The sequence below is a fragment of the Pocillopora verrucosa genome, chromosome 12, assembly GCF_036669915.1.
Source record: "Pocillopora verrucosa isolate sample1 chromosome 12, ASM3666991v2, whole genome shotgun sequence".
Lineage (NCBI taxonomy): Eukaryota > Metazoa > Cnidaria > Anthozoa > Scleractinia > Pocilloporidae > Pocillopora > Pocillopora verrucosa.
In genome coordinates, this window is record NC_089323.1 from 19,391,631 (window position 1) to 19,419,448 (window position 27,818).

Sequence of the window (27,818 nt, forward strand, 5' to 3'; positions counted from 1 at the left end):
AATATACTCAGAGCACCTTTAAAAGCTCTTGCCATTTAATTGCTGTCATCCTATCCGATAACATTTACTGCACTCAGAGTAGGGTTGCCTTGCCGTTAATGAAAGTACATCAGTACAATTGTTCGGCTGGTTACAAATACACGCCCTCTCATTAGTACTTTATATCTGTTTATAGTCAACCTGCATGAAGTAGAGATTGTATTTTTGCCTGTGTTTAAGAATACAGTTCTCTTCAACCATTACAAGGATCTCGTTTCTATCTCGTCAAGTTCTAGTCACTCTTACATTAAATGCAATCGTAATTCATGGCAGGATTTTCGAAGAGTGTGGTCCTTCAATTATGCATGTGCAGCTGTTTTATTTTTATGAATTATTAATTAATTTTGACAAATCTGATAAGGGAAGGGAGGGGGGGTCCTCTGTTAGGGTCTTACTGTTATTTGAGAGGAATACAGGTTTTTTTACTACTATAAATTATCCCTTCAGCTTGACCAAAAGGAGGGTCTTGTACATCCTAGGGTTCCTCCTCCCCCCCTCTCCTCATCTCTGACGCCTTTAAAATATTAAGAACATCCCATGTGGTTACTCGTAGGAGCTGTGGTCACGCATACTGTGTTTACAAACACAATACACCTGCTTGTGGTGCCATGTGCGGTTTTTTCACTCGTGGCACCCATTTACAGGTGTTTTCGCTAATTACTTTTTAGGAAGGGATCCTTATTGAATGTGAACAAAACACGCAAAAATAAGTATTGTTGAAGCACGTGCCACGCGTTAGGAATCTTACTGTTAGATAAATATCGAATGTGTAGCAATGTTTAAGTGTCTGTGGGAAGGGGAGACAGGTTGTTACGCCACATTATAAAACAAAACAAACCTGCTAAAATTTACATCAAAACTGAAAATGTGACTCCCGCAAAACCGAAAACACTCCGAGGTAACATAGAAGATCCTAAAAGAAAAAAAACCGAAAAACGTAGTAGAAATCAAATCTGAAAAACTAAATAATTTTTGTGCGAAAACCCGAAAACCGGATCTTACAGATGATCAAAACCGAAAGAGACAAAAATCTCATTTTCATGTGAGGTTATTGATTTTGGAGTTTCAAGTCTTGTTTTCAACGCAAGCCATGTGTACTGTGTTCCGCTTCGGAACTCCAATTGTTATTATTTTTACTTTCTTAACCGTCATCGATTGCATTTGGTTTTGTTTCAGGACATCCGTTCTTATTTCAGGACATCCGCTCAGCTTGTTTTTGTCGAGGTCTGAAAATGAAATAGTGACCTTTGAACGATACATGTGAAAGTTAACAATGCATTAGACTGGTAATAGTGTGGGGTGAAAGTTAACAACCTTCAGGCTAATGTCGTGCAATATAATTATTCAGACATTCTAACAGACATCGAAAATGAGTGCGAACACGTGGTTCGCGTGTCTCTAGACCATTAGTGTTGGACGAAAATTCTTGACGAAAACATTATCTGAATCTTGAGGATACTTTAGGAAAATTTGCTTGAAACACCTTGGAACATATATTCTCAACTCCTTTCTGACAGACCATGTTCCAATTCTCTAAGTCACCTGAGCGCATGAAGTGAGTACTGTTTTTTTGGCGAAGAACCGATCACTCCCGGAAGGACTGTTTCTACCAAATTAATACAAGTGCAATTCAAATCCTAGCATCTTTCACTTTAGAAATCCACATTTCGCACAAATTTCGCGTTGAAAATTTCGTCAAGGGGCAATACAATTAGAGATTGCTAATTCTATGAACAATATTGAATAAACTAAATCCAAACTGAGAAATACCCGTGTTTCTCCGTTGTAAGAAATATTCCACTGAGGTAATAGTCTAATTGGGGTTGTAATCTCGTTGCCATAGAACATCATTATTCAGTTTGCAATGACATGTTTACATCTCTGCACGTGTTGCAGCACATTAAACGTTTGGTGAAAATGAATATTGATTTGAATGAATGAGGAATTTTCCGAGGCAGCGTTTGAAGAGAAATTTACTTGACAGGAATCAGGTGTGGCTGATGAGTGGTACTATTGGTCTACATCGGCACTGAATATGTAACTTCTCCTTATAATATCCATAAATTATCCAGAAAACAGGTAATGAGAATATTCAAGCTCATCAGGTAGAAGTTCGAGGTTGTCTTGATCTGACACTAAATACTCACAACTAATTTACAGGGAATTGTCGAACAGCTAGTGGGGAGAATTAAAAATCACATCTTGGGAGTTAAAGGGTTAAAAAAAAAACTGTTGCGTTCTACTTTACTAAAGCATTTTTCTCGTGTTGTTTTTTTCTCAGAAATAGGTCAGAGAATAACAAAGAACCTTGATTAGACTTACAGGACACGGGTTCGAGTTTTCATTGAGCTTGTGGTCGGAGAAGGGAGATTTTCTTAAACATCCAACCACACACAGAAAGAATTGAAGAAAATACATAACACTCCCGTGAAATCGCTGTCTGTGTTTTTTTGTACTCATTAAATTATGAATCGATTGGCTTACGTTTTCTAGATAGCAGTTGAAGATGTTCGAAAAAAAAAACAATCCAATGAATAAAGACAGTAAAATTCCGTAAATTCATTTAAATACGGAAATCAGGAGTCCATCGGGTAAAGGGCCCATGGGGAAATACAATATGTCACGAGAGGGCCGCCATAAATTATCACAAAGGTCAAAATACTATCTGCTAAACAAACAAAATTTCGTGAAACTCTGCACGAAACATCAATATGTTCGCTGCTTATGTGGTAATCATGAATAGCTCTATAAACAGAACGTGCTCTACGTGCTGTTTAAAGGAATACTGTTGAAAGAATTAATAAACAAAATTTGCCGTGTAATTGAAATATCGTGACTGATATTTATAGATTCTATTTGTTCTTTGCGAATTCATTTATTTTAACTGGGTAATCTTTTTCTGAAAACAAAATCCTCTGAATGCCGTTGATTTCAACAACAAAAGTCTACTAATTCCCAAGTTCAAAGTATTCCAGTGAATGAACCGATAAAAATTTGTCGATCTTAACTGGGACAAATTCGAGTTTATCCTCTTACACTGATCGAACCGTAAATTAATCTTTATGTTTCCACTTCTTAACAGATGGGTCAGTAGGTTATTTTGCCGTGAAGATATTCTATGACTTCTATTTTCTTTTCGTTCGTCAGCTGATCGTGTTTCCTGATCCGAATATTTAACACTCTTAAAGTGAAATACAGCCTAAAAAGATCTTTGTGAAGTACATTTAGACCAGATGCTAATTTTACTTAGTCTGCCTTTTTGTCTCCCTGAATAATTACTGTTTTTCCTATTCATTTTTGGATAAGCTCCAACAGCTTAACAAACATGTTCATGTCAATATTCATTCGCCAGTCACGACAGCTTTAAATCGGACATTTTTTGACCTTCGCCTTCCTGTTGTTTTCCTACACAGGAAAGTTGATATCTAAAATCGATGCTTTCCGCAGGGAGATTTGCAACATCTTGGGCTTGTAGGCTGCAAAACAATGATATAGTTTCCTTTAGACACCGCTGGCTGCAAGCCAACCCAGAAAGCAACCGAAAGTTGTTGATCATCTCAGACTCCCACAGCTAAACCATAAATATTCGCTAGAATTACTTGATCTTGTTTGGATTATAAAAAAAAATGGACCCCAGCATAACCCAGAACAATTGGCTCTGGTACGGCTGCAGATCAGTTCTCAATTCTTAAAATGCGGTGTTGCCGATTTTTATAAGAAATATGATAGACCGAGATATGTAGAGACAGAAGCCATAAACTTAAGGTATTCACAAATTTTTAATTGGTGAATGCTTAATGTTATAGTTTTGGATGTCGGCCATTATCGATCGGGGCATACTCTTGAGGTTTCCTGACACAAACAAACCGAGCATCAACGGAAGTAGTTTAGAAAACTATAAGGTGCCAGAGTATCATTGAATCAGCGGCGTTAGCATCTCAAGGGACTGAAAAAGGATCTATGTGTCAAAGCGTTGAGTGCGGATTAGCTTTTGGCCTCAACGTAGAAGCTTTGGAGGAGCTTTACTTTGGCGTCTGTGTTGTGTACAGGATGAGGGTATATGTGACGTGTTCCTAAAAATGGATATGTTACGTTACGTGATCTAAAGGGATTGTGCCTGATACCTAAAAAGGATCAAAAAATGTTACAGCACATAAAAGTTAATAAACAAAATGGGTAGAAAAACGTGTTTTTACACTCATTGCGATCCTCGGTCAAACTTGTTCTTGAAAGTAAACTTTAATACTACGTTTCACTGTCAGGAACACGTAGATATTGTATGTCACTCTGAAGTGCGAGGGCGTAGAACTGATACGTGATGTGAGGAAATATTTGCGACTTTTAATCTGAGTATTGCTGTTCCTTTCATTTGATATACCAGAGCGGGACATGGTAAGTTCTTGTTACGTAGATTCACGCCCAAGTCACATTGTAAGAACAGCGAATTTGTCTTGGTTAACCTAAGATGCTGAACTCTTCAATAATCCGACGACGTTTAAATAACCAGATTGTGTAGCTTTTTTTTATGAGATTTGTTTTGCCAAGAGAATATTAACTTTATAAACTTTATATGTTATTTTTGGTTTTGCTACGTTAACAACGATTCGACTTCCAGAAGAGAGGGTGGCAAATATAGCCATCGTGTTTTTGAAGGTCCCCAGGAAAAGTTTCACTCTAACTGGCTGTGCAGACACCAGCAAACACTGTCAATGTTAAGGGCATGATTGCGACTTAAATTTTGGCCGCTAGACCAGCAGAACGTAGGAAATAAATTTTAGGTAATCAAAGAACTATTCAGGCACGTCATAAAATAAGTAGATAAGAGTCTGATAAGGTCACCCAAAAGTGTTTTCTGGTCAGCAAAGCGAGAGAAGATACTACTCTACTGATTACTGACAGTTGCATCTGAAATCGGAACTGCCCAAGATAGAATCAAAGTATCAGTGAAAGTGATCACCAGTAAACATTTTTTTTTATAAAGGAAGATGTTTTACGTTTGTCTTCGACTCAGGAAAGGACTTCTACGTCATACCTCGTGGAAACGTCTTACTTATTTTTCAAGGTCGTCATTTTTGTGTTGTTGATGTTTTTTCACTCACATTTTCTTTTCCACTTCAAGGCGAGAGAAGTTTTGCTTAGCGAGGAAGCTGCTTTAGAATATTGTTAAGTCGCGTGTTTGATAAGGTGACGGTTATGGAAAACCGTTGCATTGACGAAGTTTTTGTTGTATTACTATCAACACAATTTCCAGTTCTTTCGGTAACAAACTGTAAATTTCAAGTTAACTCGACATTTGACCTATCTGAAACTAATTCTACTTGTGCGCCATTTTGTAAAACTCATGTGGCAAACCTTGAAACAGAAACTAAGATTGTAGCCTCGTGTTTCAGATCAGCATCTTAACTTTCAGTCCCTGAACACATGTGGTGAAACATTTTAGGGAAAAATTATCAATGATATATTGATATTCCTAAACAATTTCGTAACTAGAAAGTTCGCTTTCTTTCAGATCTGTTCCACTTCATCATAGGAGACTTTTGATCCCCAGGAATAACTGTTCATAAATAATATAATATTTGTATATTTCAATATTGATCAGCTATGAAACAAAAATGTTCCCAGCACTGTATAAACCGTATAATTCTCGATTAATGCGCAAATTATAACTCCATGAAATCACAATGCCAGAGAGGGTCAGCTCGTTTTGATCTAAAGCCCTAAGAAATTTTAATGATATTTCGGTACAAAACTGAAATAAAATGGCTTTGAACTCAGGAGACCATGAAAAAATAGCCTTGAGCGATTTTTAAACAACAGGAAATAAAAAAATATCCAAATTTCTCCGCCGATTTGGCGCCAGTCAAAGAAACCTCCTTATGCGGTTGTTTCCAACTCACGAAAGCACACGGAAATCGTGCAAATCCAAGCATTTCTGTTTGATAGTTTTACCTAACAGCTGTACTAACAAAACCAACTTGGTCTTTCAATCAACCATTCCACGCCCTCGCACTGCCCTCGGACAAATTACCAAAGGTCTCTGAGACTGGATTCATCTGAAATACGAGAAGTACTTCCTTTATGCTTTAGAGTGTTTAACCATTTCCGCCGGCCTTTATGTAATAAAGGGCACAACAGAAATACTACTTACACTAAACGTTTAATGACGGCATTGAAATCTGGCAAATTGGTGAGTGCAGTCTGTAGTTATCACAGATAAATTGGTTATTTAGGGGTTGATGAATAATCTTGGAGGTAATACTTTCATTTGATTCACACTTACGAAATTTTTTTCATCCGAAGCTATAATGAGTAAATGATTGAACTGAGCAGAGGCTTCTAAATTTATTGAGGAGAATCCTCATATCGTCGAGATCGCTTTATTTTGACATGGATATGTTCTATGTTCATAAGTTATGACTAAAATGCAAATCGAGACTTTCATGCCAACATCCGCAGGATTTCTGTACTTGATTTATTTATAACAACTCAAAAATAATGAAGAATTTTCAGGTTTAATGTCACTTAAGATTATTTTTCTCTTTACGGTTTTCATATTAGTGGTGATAAAAACGAAGGTTGCTCGCTGATAAATTTCCAGACAAAACCTTAGAGATCTTTTGTATCGCAAACATAGACAAAGCATTATTATTTTGAAGTGTGGAAATTCTTTAGAATCTTTTATACAGTCGAGCGCTTGTGAGCAGTGAACTCTTTTGAAATGACCTCTGGACAAAACAGTGGAGACCCCGGCTCAGTTGTGGGTACGTGAGTAGATTTCAAATAGGAGGCCGTACCGACTATTGTTAACCAAATCAGTCATTTCATGCATATTTAAATCAGCACATGGCATACATGGCATGGCTTGTCCGTGTGCTGTAAGCAGCAAATACTCAATGATTTTTCAATGAATTTGCTGTATTAAGATGCGTTAAGACTCGTGGAACAATTGATACTAAGACGTTGTCCATAACACGAGTGAGTGGAATCCCGGAGATACCCAAAGTCTCGTGTTTTTCCTCGCTGCTATAATCAACAGAGTATTACATTTACAACTCAGGGTATGTTAAAAAATTTTCCAATCGTTAAGACTTGTTATTGTTTTATCAGATACTTAGCAAACCTCGTGATTTAGTTTATACATATGCCGGACTTGAGAAATATCCCTTTACTAAAAAGCCTTGGTCAAACATTCTACAAAATTACCGCATACCGTTTCTGAGGGTTTAATGTTTTGATTGATTATGCACTGACTGGTCAAGACGTGGTTTTTATTTAGACTATTTATATCATGACCTCAAATGTCATTTACGAAATCGTTCTGTTATCATATCATGTTAAAATGCTTGCGTCATAGACCCTATAGCGGCCCCCGGGAAGTGAACCGTATAGCTATCTACAAGAATGCAGTATTACGTTTCGTGTCGTTGATTTTAAGCGAGTTTCGTTGGATTACATCTCGTATTTGTGTGAATCATCTGGTCAATTCATCGATTTAAGGTTATAGCGTTCGATTAAAACTCTTCTGGTGTTCCGAAGTGTCAAAATCTTTTTCTGGCGATTTCGTGATTGCACGTGATTTTGGACAGCAGTGAATACGTCGTTCTTGTGTCCTAATACTCGTTCGTCTTGGGTCCCATCGATTTTTTAAGGTACGTGGTTAGTTCTTTAGGGCCAGTGTTTCATTGTTAGTCCCATAGACGATCTTATTCGTAAACGGTGGATTGAAAACTTTGCTAAATTCTATTTCGTGCCTGATACGAAATAACGAAATTGCGCAAAGTTATAGAGCCCCACTTCAGTGTTCTCAAAATCATACCATTTGATTGCAGACGGAATGCACGAATTTAGCCTTAAGTAATGCTGTAACTGCAACGTATTCACCAATCACGAGTTCATCTGTGGTTTAATGTCCAATTCTTTAATTTAGCATCAAGTTGATCATCTTCCCGAGGAAACTATCACAATTTGACGACGACTTTATGATTAAATCTTCCAAGATATTTCAAATGAGACGTTCTCCCAGATATAAATCTTACTAACTGACAGGAACATTCTTCAAACAGACTGAATATTTCGCATTTGAGCAAAGGAGTGGTCGAATCTTTCAATATCTTTAAGTCTTTTGGAGAATGTGTTCTTTTAAATTGGACAAATGTTCCTCAGGATAAGATTTCATAAATTGTGTAAACAACATCAATATGGATATCTTACTCACGTGATGGCGAAGTAAAAGATGTATTTGTAGCGGCGCCTTGGTGACTTTCATCGTACATCTGCTAAGTTTAGATTTCAATAAGTCACTATACTATCAGCAGAGGTGCCCCAATTTTCTATGAGTTATGCCTCCAGGAAGTTCGGATCGAGGTTTCGCTTTTCGTGGGTTTGCTTGTGAATGATCACTGTGCACGAAGCAACTCTGATATTTGGAGAAATTAGCGCAAACTCGGCAAGTTTTTGGTCACAGTTGCTTAAATTCTTACAATCTCGAGCGGTAATTGTTAACTTGATCAGCATTTCATCGCAAATATTCTTTGTTCCTTATGATCGATTTATTTGCAGATTAATCATCGGTTTTTTCTCTTGATAACTAATTATTGATTAAAAAGTTAGATCAAAAAACCTTTTTATCTAACAATCTTTTTATCGTTTCTCATACAATCTTTATTTCCTTTGCTGTCTCTTGCAATCTGATCATAAGTGACCCTCTAAGTACTTAGCGAGGGTGAAAAATGTTTGGAATTTTTTCATATGTTTCAATTCATGTTTTGTGACTCCGGTGGAAACATTGTCTACAAATTGTTAATTGGGCCATAATAATTTCAAAAACTTCTCAACTCTTCGTTTAAGTTTGTGAAGAGCAGAATGATGTACAAAATGCTGGATTTGCATAAAACCGCATTAGATATTTCCGGTGTGTCGGCGAACCACTCGATGGCGATGTAAACAACATCGTAAAAACAAGTAAAGCCGGTCAAGCAGGGATAGGTGTCATCAAAATGGCCGTCTTTGAACCTCGTGTGGCATACCCGCTTTCGATCCGTCAAGCTCGTCCGAAACTTTATTTATCATGTTGAAAAACCGACAAAAATGTGTGCTACAGCTTAATGCATTAGATGAAATGAGCGTTTAAGGTATAAACACTTCGTTCATAAGAGAGAGTTAACTGAAAAGTGGATTTGACAAGATTACTTGAAGTATTATTAACATGGCAGCTTAGGTCGCGAGCCCGTCGGCCTAAAGGTTATAATTTACATCTAGAAAAATATTAGTAAAATTTCTGGAACAATTCCGTCTTCTCGTTGTGATGCAAGTGATTTTCGTCTCTTAGTAAGTTAAAAATAGAATTTATTTTTGGTGATTTTTTTATGATTCAAATGGTAATCGATGAGTTGAAATTTCTACTTGTTCCGACACTTTTGTGTCTCTTCTAATAGGGTTGACCATTTTACTCTGTGATAAAATGAGTTGAAGAAAGATGCTGGATTTCTATTCAAACGATCTGAACAACTGAACGCAACTTGGTCGAACTTTAATTCAGAAGTTGAAGAGTTAACAATAAACTATTTTGGAAATGGTTTTATTTTGTCAATGTCATCAAAATTTAAAGGGTGGAATTTGGATAAATTTTCTTTGACATGTGGGAATATTTATTTTTACAGAAATTGCTTAGGGAAGATCTTATTTTCCACATGAAAAGTAATCAGTAGCTTTAGTTTCAAAGATCATATCTCTTTCCATGTTGGATGATAGCTATTTTGAGATGTCTCTCTCAAACCAAAGCGCTTTATAGTGAATAAATTCCTTCGACATAGAACGTCAAAAAATATCCCGTGAGTTCTCGGCGTTTTATGACGTATCTTCGTGGAAGAAAACAAACAATTTGTATGTGTTTACAGGTGCATCTTTGACAAGAATTGACGCGATGGTCACATTTTGACATTGATGTTTTCGGATAAATTAAATTTTTGTCTTCTTTGCAATTGTTAGAACTCAGGAATACAAGGATGCAATAGAAAAGAGAAAGAAAAGCGATCTAATGGAACCCCTTTTTATCAACTGAAAGTTTTTTTTTTCAAAAAACCTGTATGTTACGAGCTCATAAGCGTGCTGTACATTTGCACAAAATTTTGCTGACTAACATGTTTTGAATAAGCAATGAAATGGTAGCATCTTCATAAATATCCCTAACGTTATCGGCTCATCATTTCATGAGGCAATCATAGGACTCTATGAGTAATAAACACGTGCATTTCGCTCCTTTCATAAGATTTCATCATCATCCAACTTCTTGAATATTTCGTTTTGCCAGTTTAATATAAGTTAAGGAAATTATTTTGGCACAAGAATTTGAATGTTAATCCAAAGCAATCTGAACTTCAGCATCGAGACATCTCAACGAAATTACTTTTCATCATTTAGAATATTGCTATTTTTCTCCGCAACAAATTAGTTCATAAGTTTTTTAATTATCACGTTAAGGTTCGAGTAAATATTGTGGATGTAGAATTAAAATTTTTCCACAAATTAAGAGGATTTGGAGAGTGTACCTGGCTTAAATCCTGGCATGCGCAAATACGTTGTAATTTGTTTACTTTCGTCTCCATTTGGCTTTCGCGTTTTCACACATCTTCGGCCCCCGAGGAATACACGAGAACATTCCGGAAATACCAGCGATAACCGCTGTCTATTTCATGATTTTCCATTGGTCAAATTGAGATCACATGATCTAAGTTTGACCATATTTGGATTCAGTTTTTCGTGTTTTAGCAGCTTTCCCGCCAACGGGTTGGTATGTGTGACAACAACAAACGTCAGACTCGAGTTTAGAGTTCATGTGTTATTCCGACGGATTTACGGGCTAAATGTGGTTAATCTTGTTCCTTCGACCCTAGAATACGCTTTCCTCGAGAGAATCTTGGACATGGCAAGATCGTGGAGGAACGTGATCAAGCTTTTGGTCTGTGTGTGTATCGCTTTGGATTTTGCTCAAACAATAGGTGAGCGTATATCGATAATCTCTCCACGGTAGTTATGTTTTGTTATGATTTTCGTTGTCGTAAAATGAAGTTTTCAAAATGGATCTCGATGTCTTTTGCCATCATGACGAATAAACTTTCTTTCTATTACATACTTTAATTCATGATCTTCATTGATATCATGTGGGAAAATGGAAAACAGCGAATTCAAGAAGACATGGTTATGCCACGAAGTCGTGGGATCGTAAAATCTCGAATATAGCAACTTCCCTTCTTTTCTTTCATTGTCTTCCTTTGAAGACACTCTATAAGCAGCGTCCATAATTTCCTTACGAAGCGTAGAATAAGTCATGTACGACTGATGTTCTCTACATGATTACAATGATTCAACGGCGGTAAGTAGTATCATATGTTTGCCCTGTAGTCTCGTACTACTGCGTACAGTACTCACTGACGACCGTCCTTCGATTTCAGTTGCAGAGTTTCGATGTGGTAAAGATCAGTTTGCTTGTGGCAATCAGTTATGTATTCCTGAAAATTGGAGATGTGATGGAGAAGATGATTGCGGAGATAACTCCGACGAGAAGAATTGTCGTAAGTTTTCGCTCTTTTGATGATGTGTAAAATAGAACCCGCTTGTTGTTATTGTGAATTGAAGTGGTGTGCGTTGCTTCACTCGTTTGCTGAAACCGTGGTAGATCTCTCTCTTTCTTTCCTTTCTTCTCACCTTAAACCTTTAAATTAACGAGATAGGCTTTAAACTTCAAGATAGGATGAAGAATTTCTTCTTTTGATGTAATAGGAAGAAGAGTCGTAACGCAAAAGAGCGTGTCCATCTGTTTGGACGTGGAAATGCGCCATTAATAGTATATGAATGAAAAACGATTGGAACGAAAAGTTTATCAGAAGATTTGCTTATGTCTCACTTAGAATATCTCATGTATTTCTTTTAGCGGGATGAAGTATGTTTAGTTTGGTTTTTATCCTCAGAGAAACAGAATAAGCATGTGTAGAATCAACGTTTTCCATTCCTTCGTGGGTACGTGGATTATCTAAGCACTAGTTGCGTCTGTGATTTTGCTTTCCACAATACGGCCCAGATATTTTTTTATGTTTTTACTACGTTCTCTGCGATTACTTTCAAAGATTTTGTGGTCGATTTTGGCCGTCGATGGACAATCGCGATTAAACTAGGCAATTTTCAGTGATTTTTAGTTTACGAGTCTTCACTTGTTTTTGTTCGTCGTAGTCACTTTCCTATTTGCATACAAGACACAAGCTCAGGCGGAACTTCAAACAACTCCTAATTCTTCATTGGCTGGGAGAATAAAAAACATTGGTAAACAGTTCGGCAAGGTTGTTTATTATTTCTTTGCCCAATGGGGTTTTTTGTTCTCACGCTAAATGTGCGAACTTACACAAAAGCCCCACCGCCCTCCTTCATTTCACTGCGAATTTCGTTGTCTGCGACGTTTAGTCTCCAATTTTTTTCGTCTCCCACGCCATTTTTGCGCTCGGAGTTAGTTGTTGTGGTAACAAATGATTTGCAGGCGTTTTAATCCTTGCCATCGCCGATCTAAGATCGAGTCGTAATGTTGTTTCAACATTTAAGATACTTTCGCTGATTCTTTGACGTTCCACCCCACGTTCCGCAGAAGGAATTGCTTTCGTGCTAACCGAAAATTGTTCAATATTTATTTTGCTGATAGCGAGATGTGACATTTTCACGTGAAATATTCCAGCGTTGGTTCAAAGGTCTCTGTTCAGTCCTTTTTATAAAACTTAATGGTAAAAGACACCTTTGACTTGAGTCTCCTAGACATACATCAATCCAGACTAGTGCCAAGGTACATGCCATTGAAAGGAAATCTGTGTTCACCACACACACAGTGCTCTATGAATTATGTTTCTATCTTGTCAAGTTGTTCTTTTTAAGTAGGAGAAGAAAAAATGCTAATCTAGTGACTACGAATCACATGACCGTCTCAGCTAGTAAACTTTGAAATACATGCTCCATTCAATATGAAAATTTCCTGAGAGAAATTGTGATTTTGCAACGTGACTCAAGGTTGATATTTCATTTGTAGCTTACTGGTGTCTAAATGTTGTTTTTACTTATAATTACAACTGAACAAGGGGTCGTTACTTTATATAAATGATTCTTTGAGTGAAAGAGTTGAAATAATTTTTTTTAACTAGGAAAAATTGTTTTTGAAAACATCAGCTAAAGAGAAAAAGCTTGTTAAGTGGTTTAGTTTTTCCTTCTCAATCTTAACTAAGGAGGATCAAACCATTTTCACACCAGCAATAAGTTGTTTATCAGTCTCAGGTGCCAGAGTGCAAAAAGCCATTTATAAAGCCATTAGTTAAATTTTAAAGTAAATGGCTATTTAGAGTTTGTTTCGAAAGCTATCTATAAGTATTCAGGGCAATCACTCTAGTTTTGTTTCGGTAACCAAGCAGAGTAATTATGTTAGAAATTCTCTTGCCTTGGAATGGAGATTGATGTCTTGGTAGCTAGGCTAGAATGTGAAAATGAGAAATGTTCTTGCCCTGTTACTTTTGTTTTGTGGAGTAAAACCAGGATCTTGGCACCTTTTGCAGACTTCCTTTTCCTATGATAAAGTAAAACTTTTTAGCCTGGGAAAGATTGTGTTAAGGTTTTGAAAACCAAGTCAGCTTGGTTGAACAGAAGGTGGGATAGTGAGGCTGTAAATTATCTTCAACACTGATGCTAGTGACCATGTAGCATTCAATTATGGGTAAGAGATATCTATGGCATGATAAATATTGTTCAGAGCATAATAACAAGACTGGCACATATGTTTATTTTATTTTGCTCTTAATCTCTCACTGGTGGCCAACTTACTATCTATCATCAGATAAATAATAGCATTATCACTCTGGTTGGAATGCTATTCTTGTCTTTCCTTTAATTTATTTTAAGTTGTGTATTAAAGAACTTAATTTTTTTGTCTTATAGCTGTTAGACATTGTGATCTAAGCACAAACTTTGCATGCAAAACTGTAGACCGTTGCATTCCTCTGAGATGGGTGTGCGATTTCGCTGATGATTGTGGGGATAATTCTGACGAACCTGCAAACTGTGGTATGTAATTAAAAATCGATTTACTAATAGATATCATGTTGCCATGTCTGTTCAGTAATAGGTCACAGGTGATGTCAATATGTGGTAAGAACAAAGAATGTTACTGATAACCTTACCAAATTTTGTTGTCCCCTGTGATCTTTAACTGAACAGATGCTTGAAACATGGAATCTATTTATTTCATTTAGTAGAGAAACTAGATGTTGTTAATGGTGATGTCATTTATGTGTCCATTCTCTGATAGAACATATGTAAGAACCAATCAAACGTGTACATATTTCAGCTTATTATGTAACACAGTATATTAAGCAGTTGCAGGAAGAAAACTATTTTATTGTGAGAAAATTAAATTCATATCTTTTAACTGTCACAAAATAGCATTATCACTATTCACACATGTACAAGCTTCTGTACTTGCTTGACCACTCTATAAAACAGAAATTACATAAATTTGATTAGAGACTGATATTGGGGACCCTTTGTCCATTACTGAGTGTATAGCCTTAGGAAAAACTAATGCTAAGAGAACAGCTTTGCATTAGTTTAAAAGGGCTAGAGGTACAAATGTAGATTAACAATCTAGTGCTGATGACATTGGACAAGTATAAATTTCTCTCATACTCAGGGTTGTCGAAATAATATGGCAGTTGGTGCATTTTTCCTTCTACCCTGGAAAATGGGACAGCTATTCCAAATGTTTTGGCTCAATTTTCACATGGAAGCATTGCATTGTGCCACTTTGTATTACAGTTCCATTTCTCAAAATATTGTGTAAAACCTTGTGTATTGTCAGTGTCTTTCATCATTTGGATCACAGTAGATGCTAATCTGAAACATTTTTGTTTGTAGCCCAAAGAACATGTTCAGAGAATGAACATGCATGTGGAAATGGTCATTGCATTCCAATGCGGTGGCGCTGTGATCGGGACAAGGATTGTAATGATGGTAGTGATGAACGAAATTGTGGTAAGGTGTCATTATCTGCAGCACACCAGACATTTGAGAGGACATTAACAAAGCGGCCGATTAAAATTAAACCGTTTAAAAGATTTTTAAGCATAATATGAAATGGAGTGCGAATTGCTTCTAGTTTTGATAACGTCAATTGAAATTGTCAAGAACTAATTTGAAACATTAAAATTGAGTGATCCTTGATTTTTTTGAGAAGTGAATTTTAAATGAGTCATCTTCAATATCAGCCTTTGAATCAATGTCTTGAGAAATTTTAGGAATCTTGAACACAGCAAGTAAAACTTTTGTCACTTAAGCTACTACTTGGAAATGTCACGCGCAACAGATTTCATTAAAATTTTCATTTTTACCTAATTCAAATTTCAAATGTCTGCATCTTCTAAGTGGTTCATATGTCTGGTAAATAACTCTATTTCACAACTTTTGATCATTATTATTTGTGATTTCGCCAAAGTAATGTTTTAATTTTAAAATTAGGTATTATGTATGATTAAATGTTAACTTTGCTACTACTGTACATGTTTTTCACGTTGAACAGTCAGGTTTATCTATTTTTTTTTAGTATGTTTAATTTATTAAACTTGTTTGATTAGATAATAGATATAATTGTATGCCTTGTCTGTAATACATTGTCATCGACATTTAGTTATTTAGATTCTTAAATGTAATTTTTATGCCTAGACAAGAGAAATATTTTGATTGGATATTCCCATAAATGAAATTTTGACCTTCAGGTTTTATTTTCTGTCATTTAAAACATTTCCCTTGTTCCCAAAGTAACCTGTTTCATTAATATCTGTGGCCATGATAAAAAATTGAAGTTAAACAGTCAAGTACCAAACAATTCATTACAAACACTCCCTGTAAAAGTGAATAAAAAAATAAGCATTTAAACCTTACAAGGTCATCCTCTCTATGTCTGGTGATGGAATTTCCATTAATCTGTGTTTTGTTCGTTTTATTTTTTGCCACTCTTCTCTGAAAAAAAGGACCAATTTCTCCAGGTAACAAGACTTGTAATGGTAATGAGTTTACCTGTTCAAATGGCAAGTGTATCTCGCGTAGCTGGCGGTGTGATCTTGATGACGACTGTAAAGATAACTCTGATGAAAAAAATTGTCGTAAGTTGTATATGTTTTCTTTGGTGAGCACTACTTGTGATAGAACAAGCAGTTGCAGAATTACTCTTAACCCTTAAACTCCTGAGATCTGATTGTTAATTCTCCTCTCTAGCTGCTATATATTTCCTTGTAAATTAGTAACCAGAATTTGATGTTAGATCAGGATAAATATTTCTTGCTAATTTTGAGTATTCTTATTATGTGTTTGTGGATAATGTATGGGACACAGTGTTTCATAGGGAAAAGTTGCAGGGGTTAGGGATCTAGAGTAGAGTATCTAGAGTTTAGAGTATCTTCTTAATTAGGGTTTCAAAATTTAATTACAAACTTTGTAATAATAGATATTTTACTGTGATTGTTTCACTACTTTTCTCTAATTATATTTCCTTAAATACTCATCCCTGCTAAGGGCCTAAAGGTAACTCACATGTAATCTATGTTTCTGTCTGGGCCCTTACAGCTAACAAGACATGCAAACCAACAGAGTTTACTTGTAACAGTGGACGGTGTATAAAGGGGTCCTACAAGTGTGATGGGGACAATGATTGTCAGGATGGCTCTGATGAAATTGGCTGTCCAACCACTGGTCCTGTGTGCAAGCATGGTGAATTTCAGTGCAATTCTCATGACTGTGTTCATGAAAGTTGGGTATGTGATGGAGAAAATGATTGCAGTGATGGCTCAGATGAAAAAGGATGCAGTGAGTATTAAAATTTCAAATGTCTGATGTTGAATTAAAAAAGCAACAGTAAAGTATTTTTTTGGGAATTTTAATGCTTGTGGTAAATCTAAAAGCAAAGTGATAAGAACTGCCCATAAGATTAAACAAAGAAACACTAGGAGCCTATGAAAATGGAGAGAAATATAAGTAAAGTGCTTGAAGGGCAGGGAAATGCAGCTGACTAGGTGGGGATGAATTTCCTTTTAGTTTTGAAGCTGGTTGGTAAAGATGATTGCATGAGTTTTCTGGACAAATTACTAAGCAAAACAAAGCAAAACAAAAATAATTCCTGAATGCTTTTGACACTCTGCTGAAAATTGCCTTTTGGGGTTAAATTAATGTGTGCATGTTTCTAAGAAACCTTAGTTGGATGAATGCAAATGTAAGCCCTTTGTCCATGTGACGGTAGAGAATTTAAGAAAGCAATGGCAACAAGAACTTAGTGAAACAAAAGATCTTATGAGCAAAACAATAGCAAAACATGTGAGTTCTAAAACTTTGTACTTAACCATCCCATACAAAGCAAAAACATGAAACAGTTAATGCATCGAGCTATTGGCCAAAATCTTAGAGGAAAATAAATTACACTTTTTCTGCAACTTTTTATCACACGTTGCTGTAGTGACATCTTAAACTCCCTAAAATAGTAGCCAGGTCATTAACAGGTGACTGTCTTGATCACAAGGTCAGGTTTAGCCTTGGGCTGCTGGTGTAATTTAAAGATTATCCACTGAAGGGGCAAGCAGTGAAGATGTTGATTGACTAAAACTTCTGCTTATATTTTTTTGTTTTCTTCAGATGTTACCTCCTGTGGTACTAATGAGTTCAGTTGTACCAATGGGAGGTGCATATCTATTCACTCACATTGTGATGGCAAAAATGACTGTTTAGACAACTCAGATGAGCGGAATTGTGGTGTGTTGATGAGTTCTATTGCTCCATGTATTGTTCAGTTTGATTTTGAATTTTTAGTACCATCTTGTTGTCTAATCAGGAAAGATGTATGTTTCCCCTTTTAGCTCCTGTAAAACCAAAGCCTTGCAAGGATGATGAATTCCAATGTGGTGAAACAGACCAATGTATTCCATACAGTAAAGTTTGTGATGGTAATGAGGACTGCAAGAATAAGTTGGACGAACCTTTTACGTGTTGTAAGTAACTCCTTTTTTCCTGGTCACATCTAATTGACTCTGTTTTCACATAAATAAAATTTATTACAAGGGCATCTCATGTATTGCTAAACAAAAATGTTGGAATCGTAAGTAGGTTTAAGCTTGTTAGTATTTAAAGTTCATATCCATTATGAATCTTGTTTTTGAAAAAGTATTATATCTAGAGCAAAGGTGTAAGACAGTATTCTAATGTGAATTTAAGAACTTTAAATAGCTGATCCTGTTAAATTATTTTTTGAACAGCAATTAATGAATGTATTGATCACAATGGCCGTTGTCAACAAATCTGCAATGATACCAAAACATCTCACTTCTGCTCCTGTCGTCCGGGCTTTGAAGTAGATAAGGAAGATCCAAGAATTTGCAGAGGTATTACCTTAGAAATTAGAAATATATTGTCCTTTTTTGTTCCACATTTAGGGTCTTGCAGTGCACCTTTTGTAGACTAGTATTCAAGGGAGGGGTTCTGCAGTATCCTCTAGGTAGCTTTAAATAGACTAAGGGAGCTTTGATAGGCCTGTGATTATTAACCCCTAGAGGTGATAAGTGTAAAAATTTTCCTTACCATGTCAGCACATTATTTGTTAATCAGGTGATAAAAGAGGCAAGTTTATCAGGTAGAAGGTGATATCCTTGGGTAACTCCACATTCTCTTTACTAGTTCCAAGGAAAAATTTTGCATCACACAAATGAACCAGAGGAATTTGAGGAAAAGGAACTGTTAACATTAACCCTCCAGCACAAAATTACACTTTTAACAGACTTCACAGGAGCTATACAGAAGTTAGAGACCTAGTGGTAATTATTTTCAGTATTTGCATTGGAAATTCTTTTGAGATTTTTTAATGATTCCTTCTAGATAAGGACGAGTGTGAAATTCCAGGGTCGTGCAGCCAAACTTGTTACAACACAAAAGGAAGTTTCAAATGTTATTGCCGAAGTGGGTATGAACTGGAGCCAGATCGCCGAACCTGTAAAGCGATAGGTAAGTGGACATAGTGCCTTGGCTTTTAAATGTGTACCTTATGTTTAGATGAATGGCTAAGGACTTCAACATAAGGGCATAGGAAGGAAAGGAGGGAGAAAGTTTAGCTTTGAATTTGTGCTTTGTCTGGTTTCAGCATTGCTTAAGAGCCATTCAACTCAAGTTTGTGATGAAGAGACTTTTTCATTTTTCACAGGTGAATTAGGCTTCCTCATTTTTGCCAATCGTCAAGACATTCGCCGCCTCTTGTTTGATTCTTCTGACTACACAGAAATGGTACCAGAGCAGCGGGGTGCTATAGCGTTAGACTATGACTTTGAAAGTGGGTACATATTCTGGACAGATGTCATTGATGAAAATATCAGGCGAACTAAGATGCATGACAGTTCTGTAGTTGAAGACTTGGTGAAGATAAACCTCCATACACCAGATGGAATTGCTGTAGATTGGATTAACAAGAAGTTATATTGGACAGACACTGGTGTAGACATGATTGAGGTATCTGATTTTGATGGCAAGAATCGTCTTCAATTGGTAACAACAAATCTGGAGGAACCAAGAGCTATTGTTGTGCATCCTTCTCTTGGGTATGTGGAAGTAAATAATGTAGTGTGGTTCTTTTATGGTTTTCTATTTGTGGGAATCCTCAGTTACTTTATGTGTGGCTTATCCTTATAATTCAGAATTATGAACTGACTTTTTTGCTGAGCAGCTGCAGGTTTTAACCTATTGGTAACTATCAGTTGACACTTGAGAGGTTAAGCATGGGGTTTAGGAGACATGGCAGATGGTAAAAATTGAAATTCTGGTGATATGATTTAGGCAGTTGGCACACCATAACAAAAATATTTAAGCTGTGAACGAGAGATTTTCCTCAAATCTCCCTTGCTAGGCTGATTTGAGGGTTCTAGAGAAAATATGTCAAATCTGACTTAATTTTTGTTCTTAGTCATAGCTGTAAACATGTGTAAACTAAATTGTTTTTCTTTTCGCTATTGCTTGCTGTAACTGCAGTCAAAATTAGAATAGTTAGCATTTATGTCTAAATCCTTTAATTTGATTACTTTTTGTTTTTCAGTTTTATGTTTTGGACTGATTGGGGTGAGAAGGCAAAGATTGAAAAGTGTGGAATGAATGGAGACCTTGAAACAAGGCTGGAGATAGTTAATACCAGTATCCTGTGGCCCAATGCACTTGCAATAGATTACACTGTTGACAGAATTTGGTGGGCAGATGCAAAACTCCACACTATAGAATCATCAGATTTAAATGGAGGAAACAGACGGCTGGTGTTGAGTGAGAACATCAACCATCCATTTGCATTGACCATTTTCCAGAGCTACATTTATTGGACAGACTGGCATCTTAATGCAATCCACAAGGCTAATAAATTTACTGGTGAAGAGAGATCTATTGTGATGGAGAATCTGTTTTCACCAATGGATATTCATGTCCATCATAGACAGCGACAACCTATAGGTAACTTTAGCTACTTACATGATTGAATGACATGCAACCTCTCCTTACAATTCCAATATATATATATATCATTTTGGGAAAGTTACTCTGTACTTCATTCTCATACCAAGAGTATCAGTAAGGCAAAGAAGTACTGGCAAAGTGTCAAGGAAATGATGAAATGTTTTTGGTAACTTATGATGCACCTGTGCCCTGAAATGCAGTAGACAGATAACAGTGTGAAGTCTTAGAAGACTATTTTTTAAGTAAAAGTGAAAATTGGCCTAGGCCGTTTGCATAGTAGGTGGAGAATTCTCTGACCTTCATACTAAATGAACACCCCCTAACTGGCGTGTGGCTGAGTGGGCAAGGGGATTTATGTTCCCTTGAGTTTCTTGATGCAGATGAATCATGGGAATGCTCTTGTGAAATATAGACCACTTGACTGGATTGCAGCTGAATTGTAGCTTAAATCATTGATATCTTAATTGAACTTTTTCAATTTCCTTTGAAAACAGGAATGAATCCATGCACTGTTGTGGCAGAGTATGGCGGCTGCAGCCATATTTGTTTATTAGCTCCCAAAATTAAAAAATATCCAGATGGTTTCTCCTGTCACTGCCCCTCTGGTATTAATCTGCTTTACGATCACAGGACCTGCAATACAACAGGTACCAGTCATGTCTGTAAACATTTGGTTAAAAGAACTTTTAATGTATTTTTTCTTGGTGTTTAATCTTAAAACTTCTTGATGAGGTTTTTCTGTGTGTGTGCTTTTGTTGTTTCTCTCCCCTCCTACAAATCTGGTAGGTTCCATCAGTAAAGTAAAATATTTAGTACACTTTTATGAAAAATTTTTGTGTTGAGGAGTAAGTGTTTCTAGCTGTGACATAATTGATCATTTGGTGATCTACTTTCATAAACCCAGGCTCACTCACATAGCTGTTGTAATGTATTTTTAAGAGTACAGTTCAGAATGCTAGGTATCAAAGCTCTTGTCTACGTATTTTGTTAGGGAAGAAATCTTTCTTGTTCAATTGAGCAATTTATTTCATACTTTTTCCCAATGCCATTTCCAGAGCAGCTTAATTTCCTGTAGTACCTTGTCCTTTTACCTAATTGAAGGCGACAAAATGTTGTCTCAGTAGGGCTTGCAAGATTTATTTATGCTTGGAAAACCTTTTTTGCGCTCAGACAACTAAAAAGACAAACCATTCTTTGCTCTCAGATGAAAAAAACACTTGTATAACTTGGAAAGATTTTAGTTTAAAACTTTCTATAGAATCAGTCTTTTGTCTTTATTTTTTAATAAAAGTTGAGATCAGGATCATATTGAAAGGAAAACTCTAGGACTAAGGAATGTTTGTTCACTCATTAGTTAAGTTTGGGCTGATTTGTACCCTAAATCCCAGTAAGTGAAGTTTTCATCATACTTTTTTTTATCTTTCTAGATGCTTTCAAATGCACAGATAAAACATGTCGTAATGGTGGAACATGTGTAATAAAAGAGGAAGGGGCATTACCATCTTGCGAGTAAGTCTTTTTTTTCCTCGCATTTTACAATCAGGAAGAAAGTTGTCTTTTGTATTGTTGTCCTGTTATTTTTGAATAATTATCATGGATAAAAATGAAAACCAAGATTCTAATATTACTTGGACAACTCTGAACTCCGTCTCCTTCATCTTCTCTGTACTGGTTAGCAGGGGATGTTAAAGAACCCACACACTTGTTGCGAAGAGTTGGGAACGTAGCTTTTAGTGTTGTTGTCTGGCTTTTTATTGTTTATACAGGCTTCCTTATAAATCAGTTTTAATGCTGAACTGGGCCAGCCTAAAACTAAATTTTTTTTTTTTTTACTTAAGATGTACTTACGAGTTTACAGGAAAGGATTGTAGCATAAAACGCAGCCTACCTCCTTTCACTGCCAGTCCCACATATACTACACCTGGAATGAGTGGATTGCATGAACTTAAAGGAGAGGATGCTGGTGAGTAAACTAGATGAGCTTTGTCTTAAACTCCCAAGATCTCATCATCAATTTTCTACACCAAAGTCCATGCACTTCTTATAACTTTAGATCTGAGAATTTCTCATTGGCACCTTGCAATGTTTTCTTTGACCTGAATGCAGTTGAGATTATTTGGTCTTGGCTTTACATTACTCAGTACCTAGCCTGGGTGGTTTTAAGGGTGGAGAATGGTCTGCACCAAATAACCCTTATCTGATGAAGGAAAATTTCTTGGAAATGTTTCTTCTTTTTGTTAGCGTAATGGTTTTATGAAGTTAACAACTGATGCTTTGTCTCTTTCTTGCAGGTGTCACAGCAGCAATATCAGTTGCTGTGGTAGTAGTCCTTTTAGCTCTGGGTGGCTTGATCGGATGGCTAGTTTACAGAAGAATACGTAGAAAGTAAGTGTTTCCAAGTCAGGGTAATTTAATTGTTGTTATCATTTAGTAACAATAGAATTTCAGAGCCCTGTCACCTGAAAGAGTGATTATCACCATCAACCACATTTCAAATTTTGCTGGATCAATTAGGTTTTAAGTCCCTCATTCCTAGATGTGATTAGAGCAAGGCTGAGAGATGGCAGTGAGTTTTAATTTAGAAAAATATTTGCTAAGCCAATTCTGAGTATTTGTGTTACAGCAGTTACAAGTAATTATTGTGCTCATGGAATTTGAAACTTTGTTTTTTTTGGGGGGTTTGTTTGATTCAATGAAATATAATATAATATACCATGTCCTGAAAAAACAAGGAAAAAATTAAATTAAAGAGAACAAGACTAACCAAGAATATTAAGGGATGTGGTGAAAAGTCTTCTGTTAGCAAAATCCTGTTCTGTTACTTGATGATCATGTAGAAATTTTAATGATTTTGTATTTGTTTTCAGCAATCTTAGATCAATGAGTTTTGATAACCCTGTGTATAAGAAAACTACTGAATCTAATGGCTCACTGGATAGAATAAGTATAAGATTTGGTCATTCTCACGGAAAATGTCAGTCATTATTGGTGAGTTGATGTTTGATTATAGGGTTTAGTAATAACAATATTACACCCTGCTACATGACTTCTAAACATGGGTTGCTGAATCAGTGAAATTTGTGGCAAATAAAGTTCCCAAGATGTTTCCACTCTCCATGATAACTAAAGCAGTTTCTACCTGTAAAGAACAAGTCTCAAGTTTATTCCATAAGCTACCATTCCAAGACTCAAACTTATGTTGTATTGTGGCATTTTTTGACTTTTTTCCTTTTCTCTTTTTTCCAGAGCTCATTCCGGAATGAAGTTGAAATTCACAGTTGCTAGCATTTCAATTGTTATCCAAATGGCAAAGGCCAGAAAATTTGAAGAGACTGTTGCAAATATTTTTTTCATTCTTGTCTCTGCTATCTGTCTGAATTTAGAGCATTGTGAACTGAATTATATTTTAAAGCTGATAATGCACATTTCAGCCTTTAAGGAGTAGTAAAATTTGTTTGAAGTTCATGTTTGTACCATAACATGCATGAACTTCCCTTTTTTTACCAAAAAAAATATGTTTTCTGCTTTAGAAGTACCAGTACTTTTTTTTGCACCAGTCTTTAAAGATTGACCAGCCTTTGCCAAGTGGGTAATAATTCATTAAATAGGTTGTCAAATTAAGAATATATATATTATATACATCTAGTTATATAGATATTCATAAGCCCATCCTGGAGATGATATGGCTTGGCATGCAGATTGTATAAGTGATATTTAAATAATTGTAATTTTTTGTGTTAAGGTTTCTAGTGTTACTTGTCTGTTTGGGGAAAACTCATTTGAAGCCTCTTTGATTGCTGTGTGATGTGATTACTAATGTCACACAGCTTTTTTTGTAAACAATAGTTCTTGTTTTTGCCTCCGTCTAAGAAGTGGGGGGGGGGAGGGGGGACGGGGAGTAATATTTTTGAAGTAATATTTTTACTTCTTTTGGAGTAATATTTTTGAAGTGGCTAAGAGTGAGAGAAACAGACAAATAATGCACAAGAACTGCTGAGATGAGCCAAGATTTAGAAAAACTCCACATTATTTTTTCTCTGTTCCTTTTGACATTAAGAAGGTAAGAATTTGGCTGTTTTTCAACACAGCATCTGGAAAAATTAAGACTTCTTCTGGCCTGATTATTGATTTGTTTCAACTGAGATGTTTTTGAGCAGGTGTTATTACTATTTTCTCATGAAGTTTTTGTTTTTGATTTGTGTAGACAACTGAATCTTGGCTTTTTGAACCTTCCTTAAACTAAAGAATTGATCAAGAAAATGAAAGTGTTTACTGCAATGATTGCTGTTGCCTTGTTCATTAACTCTTGTTCAAGGGCAAGTCACATTTTCTTTTTGAAAACTCAAATATAAAGAAATCAGGTCAATATGTTTTAATGGACATAAAGGCTAGTATTATAGAAATTAATACATAGAACACAGGAAATATCTGCTCACAAACATTTCAGAGGAACATGGGAGATGATAATGATTCTAAATGATTGCATCAGCTGTAAAAAGATCAGATTTATACCCTCATATACACATAGATTTAAAGTGTTGTAAATGTATGTAATTGCGCCAGCTGCGAGATAATTATTTCTAATAATATGAAACACCTTGAATATATATAAATATTTTGCTGCAGCTGGTTAAAACAATGAAAACATTTACTGACACAGGTCTTAGTTTTGAAATGTTTAAGGAAGATTGCAGTCTTATTTATTTAATATGCTGTACAAAAGGATACTAATGAACATAGCCCATGTCAGGCTGTATTTTTGTTTTCTACAGTAATATTTTTCAAGAAAAAAAGGAAAGCATAGCGATCACAAAATTGAACGTGCTACAGTTTATGTGATGCAACTCTTTCACAATGTTTTCTGTATTTGGACAAGCTCAATTGTTTGATTTATGTGCAAACTAGTTCTTCCCTTGTCGCAAATTTGTTTTTTAACTTCCTAAAGAACAGGCGAAAAGGACAAGAAACCATAGGGGCCCTGAAGAAGAATTATGTCAAATACACTGCATATGGTGAAAGTGTAAATTGTAAATAGAAAATTGACATTTAAATTTGGAGGCAGTTTGTATATTTTACCGAGAAATCTGATCATATTCATATTATTCTCCTTTGTTAATATTATTTTGATGGAAATTTCACATTGTCTCACTTTAGGGTTGAACAAAAATAGTTTGTCATCTTGTCCAGACTATGTGATTTTGGTTTGATTTTTGGTTTCTGTTTTGATATTATTCATACTACTTACGATGTTTGTATCATGGTATCTTGACTGTTCAAATTTCATCAGTTCTGCGGTACTGGTATTCAGGAAATGCACCTTTAGTTATTTTATTATTAAGCTATTGGTAATATTGATGCTGAAACTTGCTGGAACCTGATAGTTAAAAAGTTTTAATAGAGTTTATTACCCTCATTCAACATTTCTGAAGTTCAAATAATGTTATGCGAATCTTAGAGTATACTTTTATTACATGGTAGTTCTAAACTATATGCAATTGTGAGGTAGTTCAAACATTTTCCACAAGAATTATTTGTATGATAAGTCATAAGAATACTTTTCTAAGTATTCATTTTTTGCAAGTTACTTGATAAAATAGAAGCCTAAAATCAAATTCAGTTTTAGAGAAAGTTAAGGTAAACTTTGATTAGCCTGAAGGCAAAATGCCTTCAGATCAGTGCATACAATATTTAAAGTGTGGAAAATGTCCTTTTCTTTATGTGGATAATAGAAATGTATATAGTAATTAAAGAGGTTAAAAATTGCCATGCTATTTGTATGTCAGCAAGTATGGAATAAAATGATTGCTCTTCATAACAACCGGTTTTATTTGATTTAAATTCAGAGGAACTTTCCATAACAACACAAACTGCCCCAAGAATTTTATATTCATTCAATGTGTGTGTAATGTAATGTTCACTACACACAAAAAGGGATCTTACAATTCAGTAGTGCTCGGAATACTAAATGTGTACTACCTATCTATGTATTAATATAAAACAGCACTTAGCCCTAAACACTCTAGCATCAGTATGTAAATTCTCTATACTGTTTTCTATTAATTTTCTATGGTGCTGACAAGGAATTGTTGACAATCAAGAGCTTCTAAAGTTAGAGATAATTTCCGATATTCTCGTAACCTCAATGTTTGATTTTAGGGTGATATTATAAGGAGGAATTAGATGCAGGTCACTCTTGGGGGCTGAAGTTATTTTGCCTTAAGAACTCTCTAGGTTGAAGTGGTGAAAACCCGAGTCAGGGCTTAAAGAACTCTTTCCAGGGGTACGAAGACAATATTTTTTGTCTTTTTAAAATAAGCGGTGTGTTTTCTTTTTAGCTACCCCCTCGTCGTGCTAGCTCCTTGGTTAAATTGGGTAACTCCTCGGGAATGTCTAAAGTGTCCCCGCCCCCCCAAAACGCCTTCTAGTAGTTCGGAATGCACGTTCAGACTTATGCTTTTCAAACGTAAATAATATCGCTTCCAAAAATCAAACCTCGTTAATCTATTGCAAAAATTAAAAAAACAATTATGACAATAGAATAAGAAAACTGACAAATCTGCCTCAAAAAAAGTATTCGTAAAGTTTTGTTTGATGGCTGAAAAAGTTTTTTTTGCTGGAACCGCACTGAAGATTTTTTACTTTGGCCGCCCGAATAAGACTGAATGAAGACTTAATTGAAGTTTGATCCCTCGTACAACAATTCAACAAACGTTTGTAAATTTATTTTAAACCAGGAGTATACTTTGGAAAATTTTCTCGTTTGACTGCTGTAAAAAGTTCATATTATCTCTTGACTGCTGTAATAGAAAGGAGAACCAAGATACGCCTAATCAAGACTTAAGTCCGACCGGTCCTGCTTTATGGTTGTGAAACACGGAAAATCACAAAGACCGATTAAAGAAAACTAAACATTTTCTAATGCCAATGCTAATGATGGATATTGAGGATTAGATGGCAGCAAAGAATGACAAACAAGAGAGTACTTCAAATGGCAGAGATCAATGAAATTAGCTGCGAGGTGACAGAGAGTGGACACCAGAGGGTCGAAGGGCGAGAGGGAGACCAAAAACCTCTCGGAGAAGGACTGTCGAAAGAGAAGGCAAGGCGGGGTGGAAGAGCTGGAATTTGGCTAAGGCGGCAGCACGCGACAAGAAGAGGGGGGGGGGGGGGGTTGGGCGGACAATGTGATGGCCTTATGCGCCCTCTGGCGAAATGAGCGATGATGATGATGGTCAAATAGA

The 27,818-nt window shown here is 35.9% G+C and overlaps 1 protein-coding gene across 5 annotated transcripts; it reads left to right on the forward strand.

The window, feature by feature from the left end:
- Positions 1 to 6,054: 6,054 nt before the first annotated feature.
- LOC131771464 (very low-density lipoprotein receptor) lies at positions 6,055 to 26,395 on the forward strand. Of its 5 annotated transcripts, none has more exons than XM_066158851.1 (19): positions 6,055 to 6,226; positions 10,932 to 11,036; positions 11,490 to 11,609; positions 13,999 to 14,124; positions 14,974 to 15,090; positions 16,086 to 16,217; positions 16,678 to 16,917; positions 17,737 to 17,853; positions 17,958 to 18,089; positions 18,354 to 18,479; positions 18,970 to 19,095; positions 19,292 to 19,682; positions 20,174 to 20,574; positions 21,072 to 21,224; positions 22,005 to 22,086; positions 22,416 to 22,540; positions 22,869 to 22,962; positions 23,445 to 23,565; positions 23,824 to 26,395. In XM_066158851.1, exons 2-19 carry the CDS (start codon positions 10,961 to 10,963, stop codon positions 23,860 to 23,862), a joined length of 2,718 nt encoding a protein of 905 aa, XP_066014948.1. In that variant the 5' UTR covers positions 6,055 to 6,226; positions 10,932 to 10,960; the 3' UTR covers positions 23,863 to 26,395. The 5 variants fall into 5 exon arrangements, with proteins under 5 accessions (XP_066014948.1, XP_058943248.1, XP_058943251.1 ...); XM_059087265.2 differs by lacking the exon at positions 6,055 to 6,226 and adding an exon at positions 6,743 to 6,800; XM_059087268.2 differs by lacking the exon at positions 6,055 to 6,226 and adding an exon at positions 6,895 to 7,097.
- The last annotated feature ends 1,423 nt before the right edge of the window (positions 26,396 to 27,818 follow it).

Coding starts and splice junctions, on each gene's coding strand:
- LOC131771464 (XM_059087265.2), top strand. CDS start 6,758: ATGACCTCTGGACAAAACAGTGGAGACCCCGGCTCAGTTGTGG. Junction 6,801..10,931: donor AGACCCCGGCTCAGTTGTGG/GTACGTGAGTAG, acceptor CTTCGACCCTAG/AATACGCTTTCCTCGAGAGA. Junction 14,125..14,973: donor TGACGAACCTGCAAACTGTG/GTATGTAATTAA, acceptor TTTTGTTTGTAG/CCCAAAGAACATGTTCAGAG.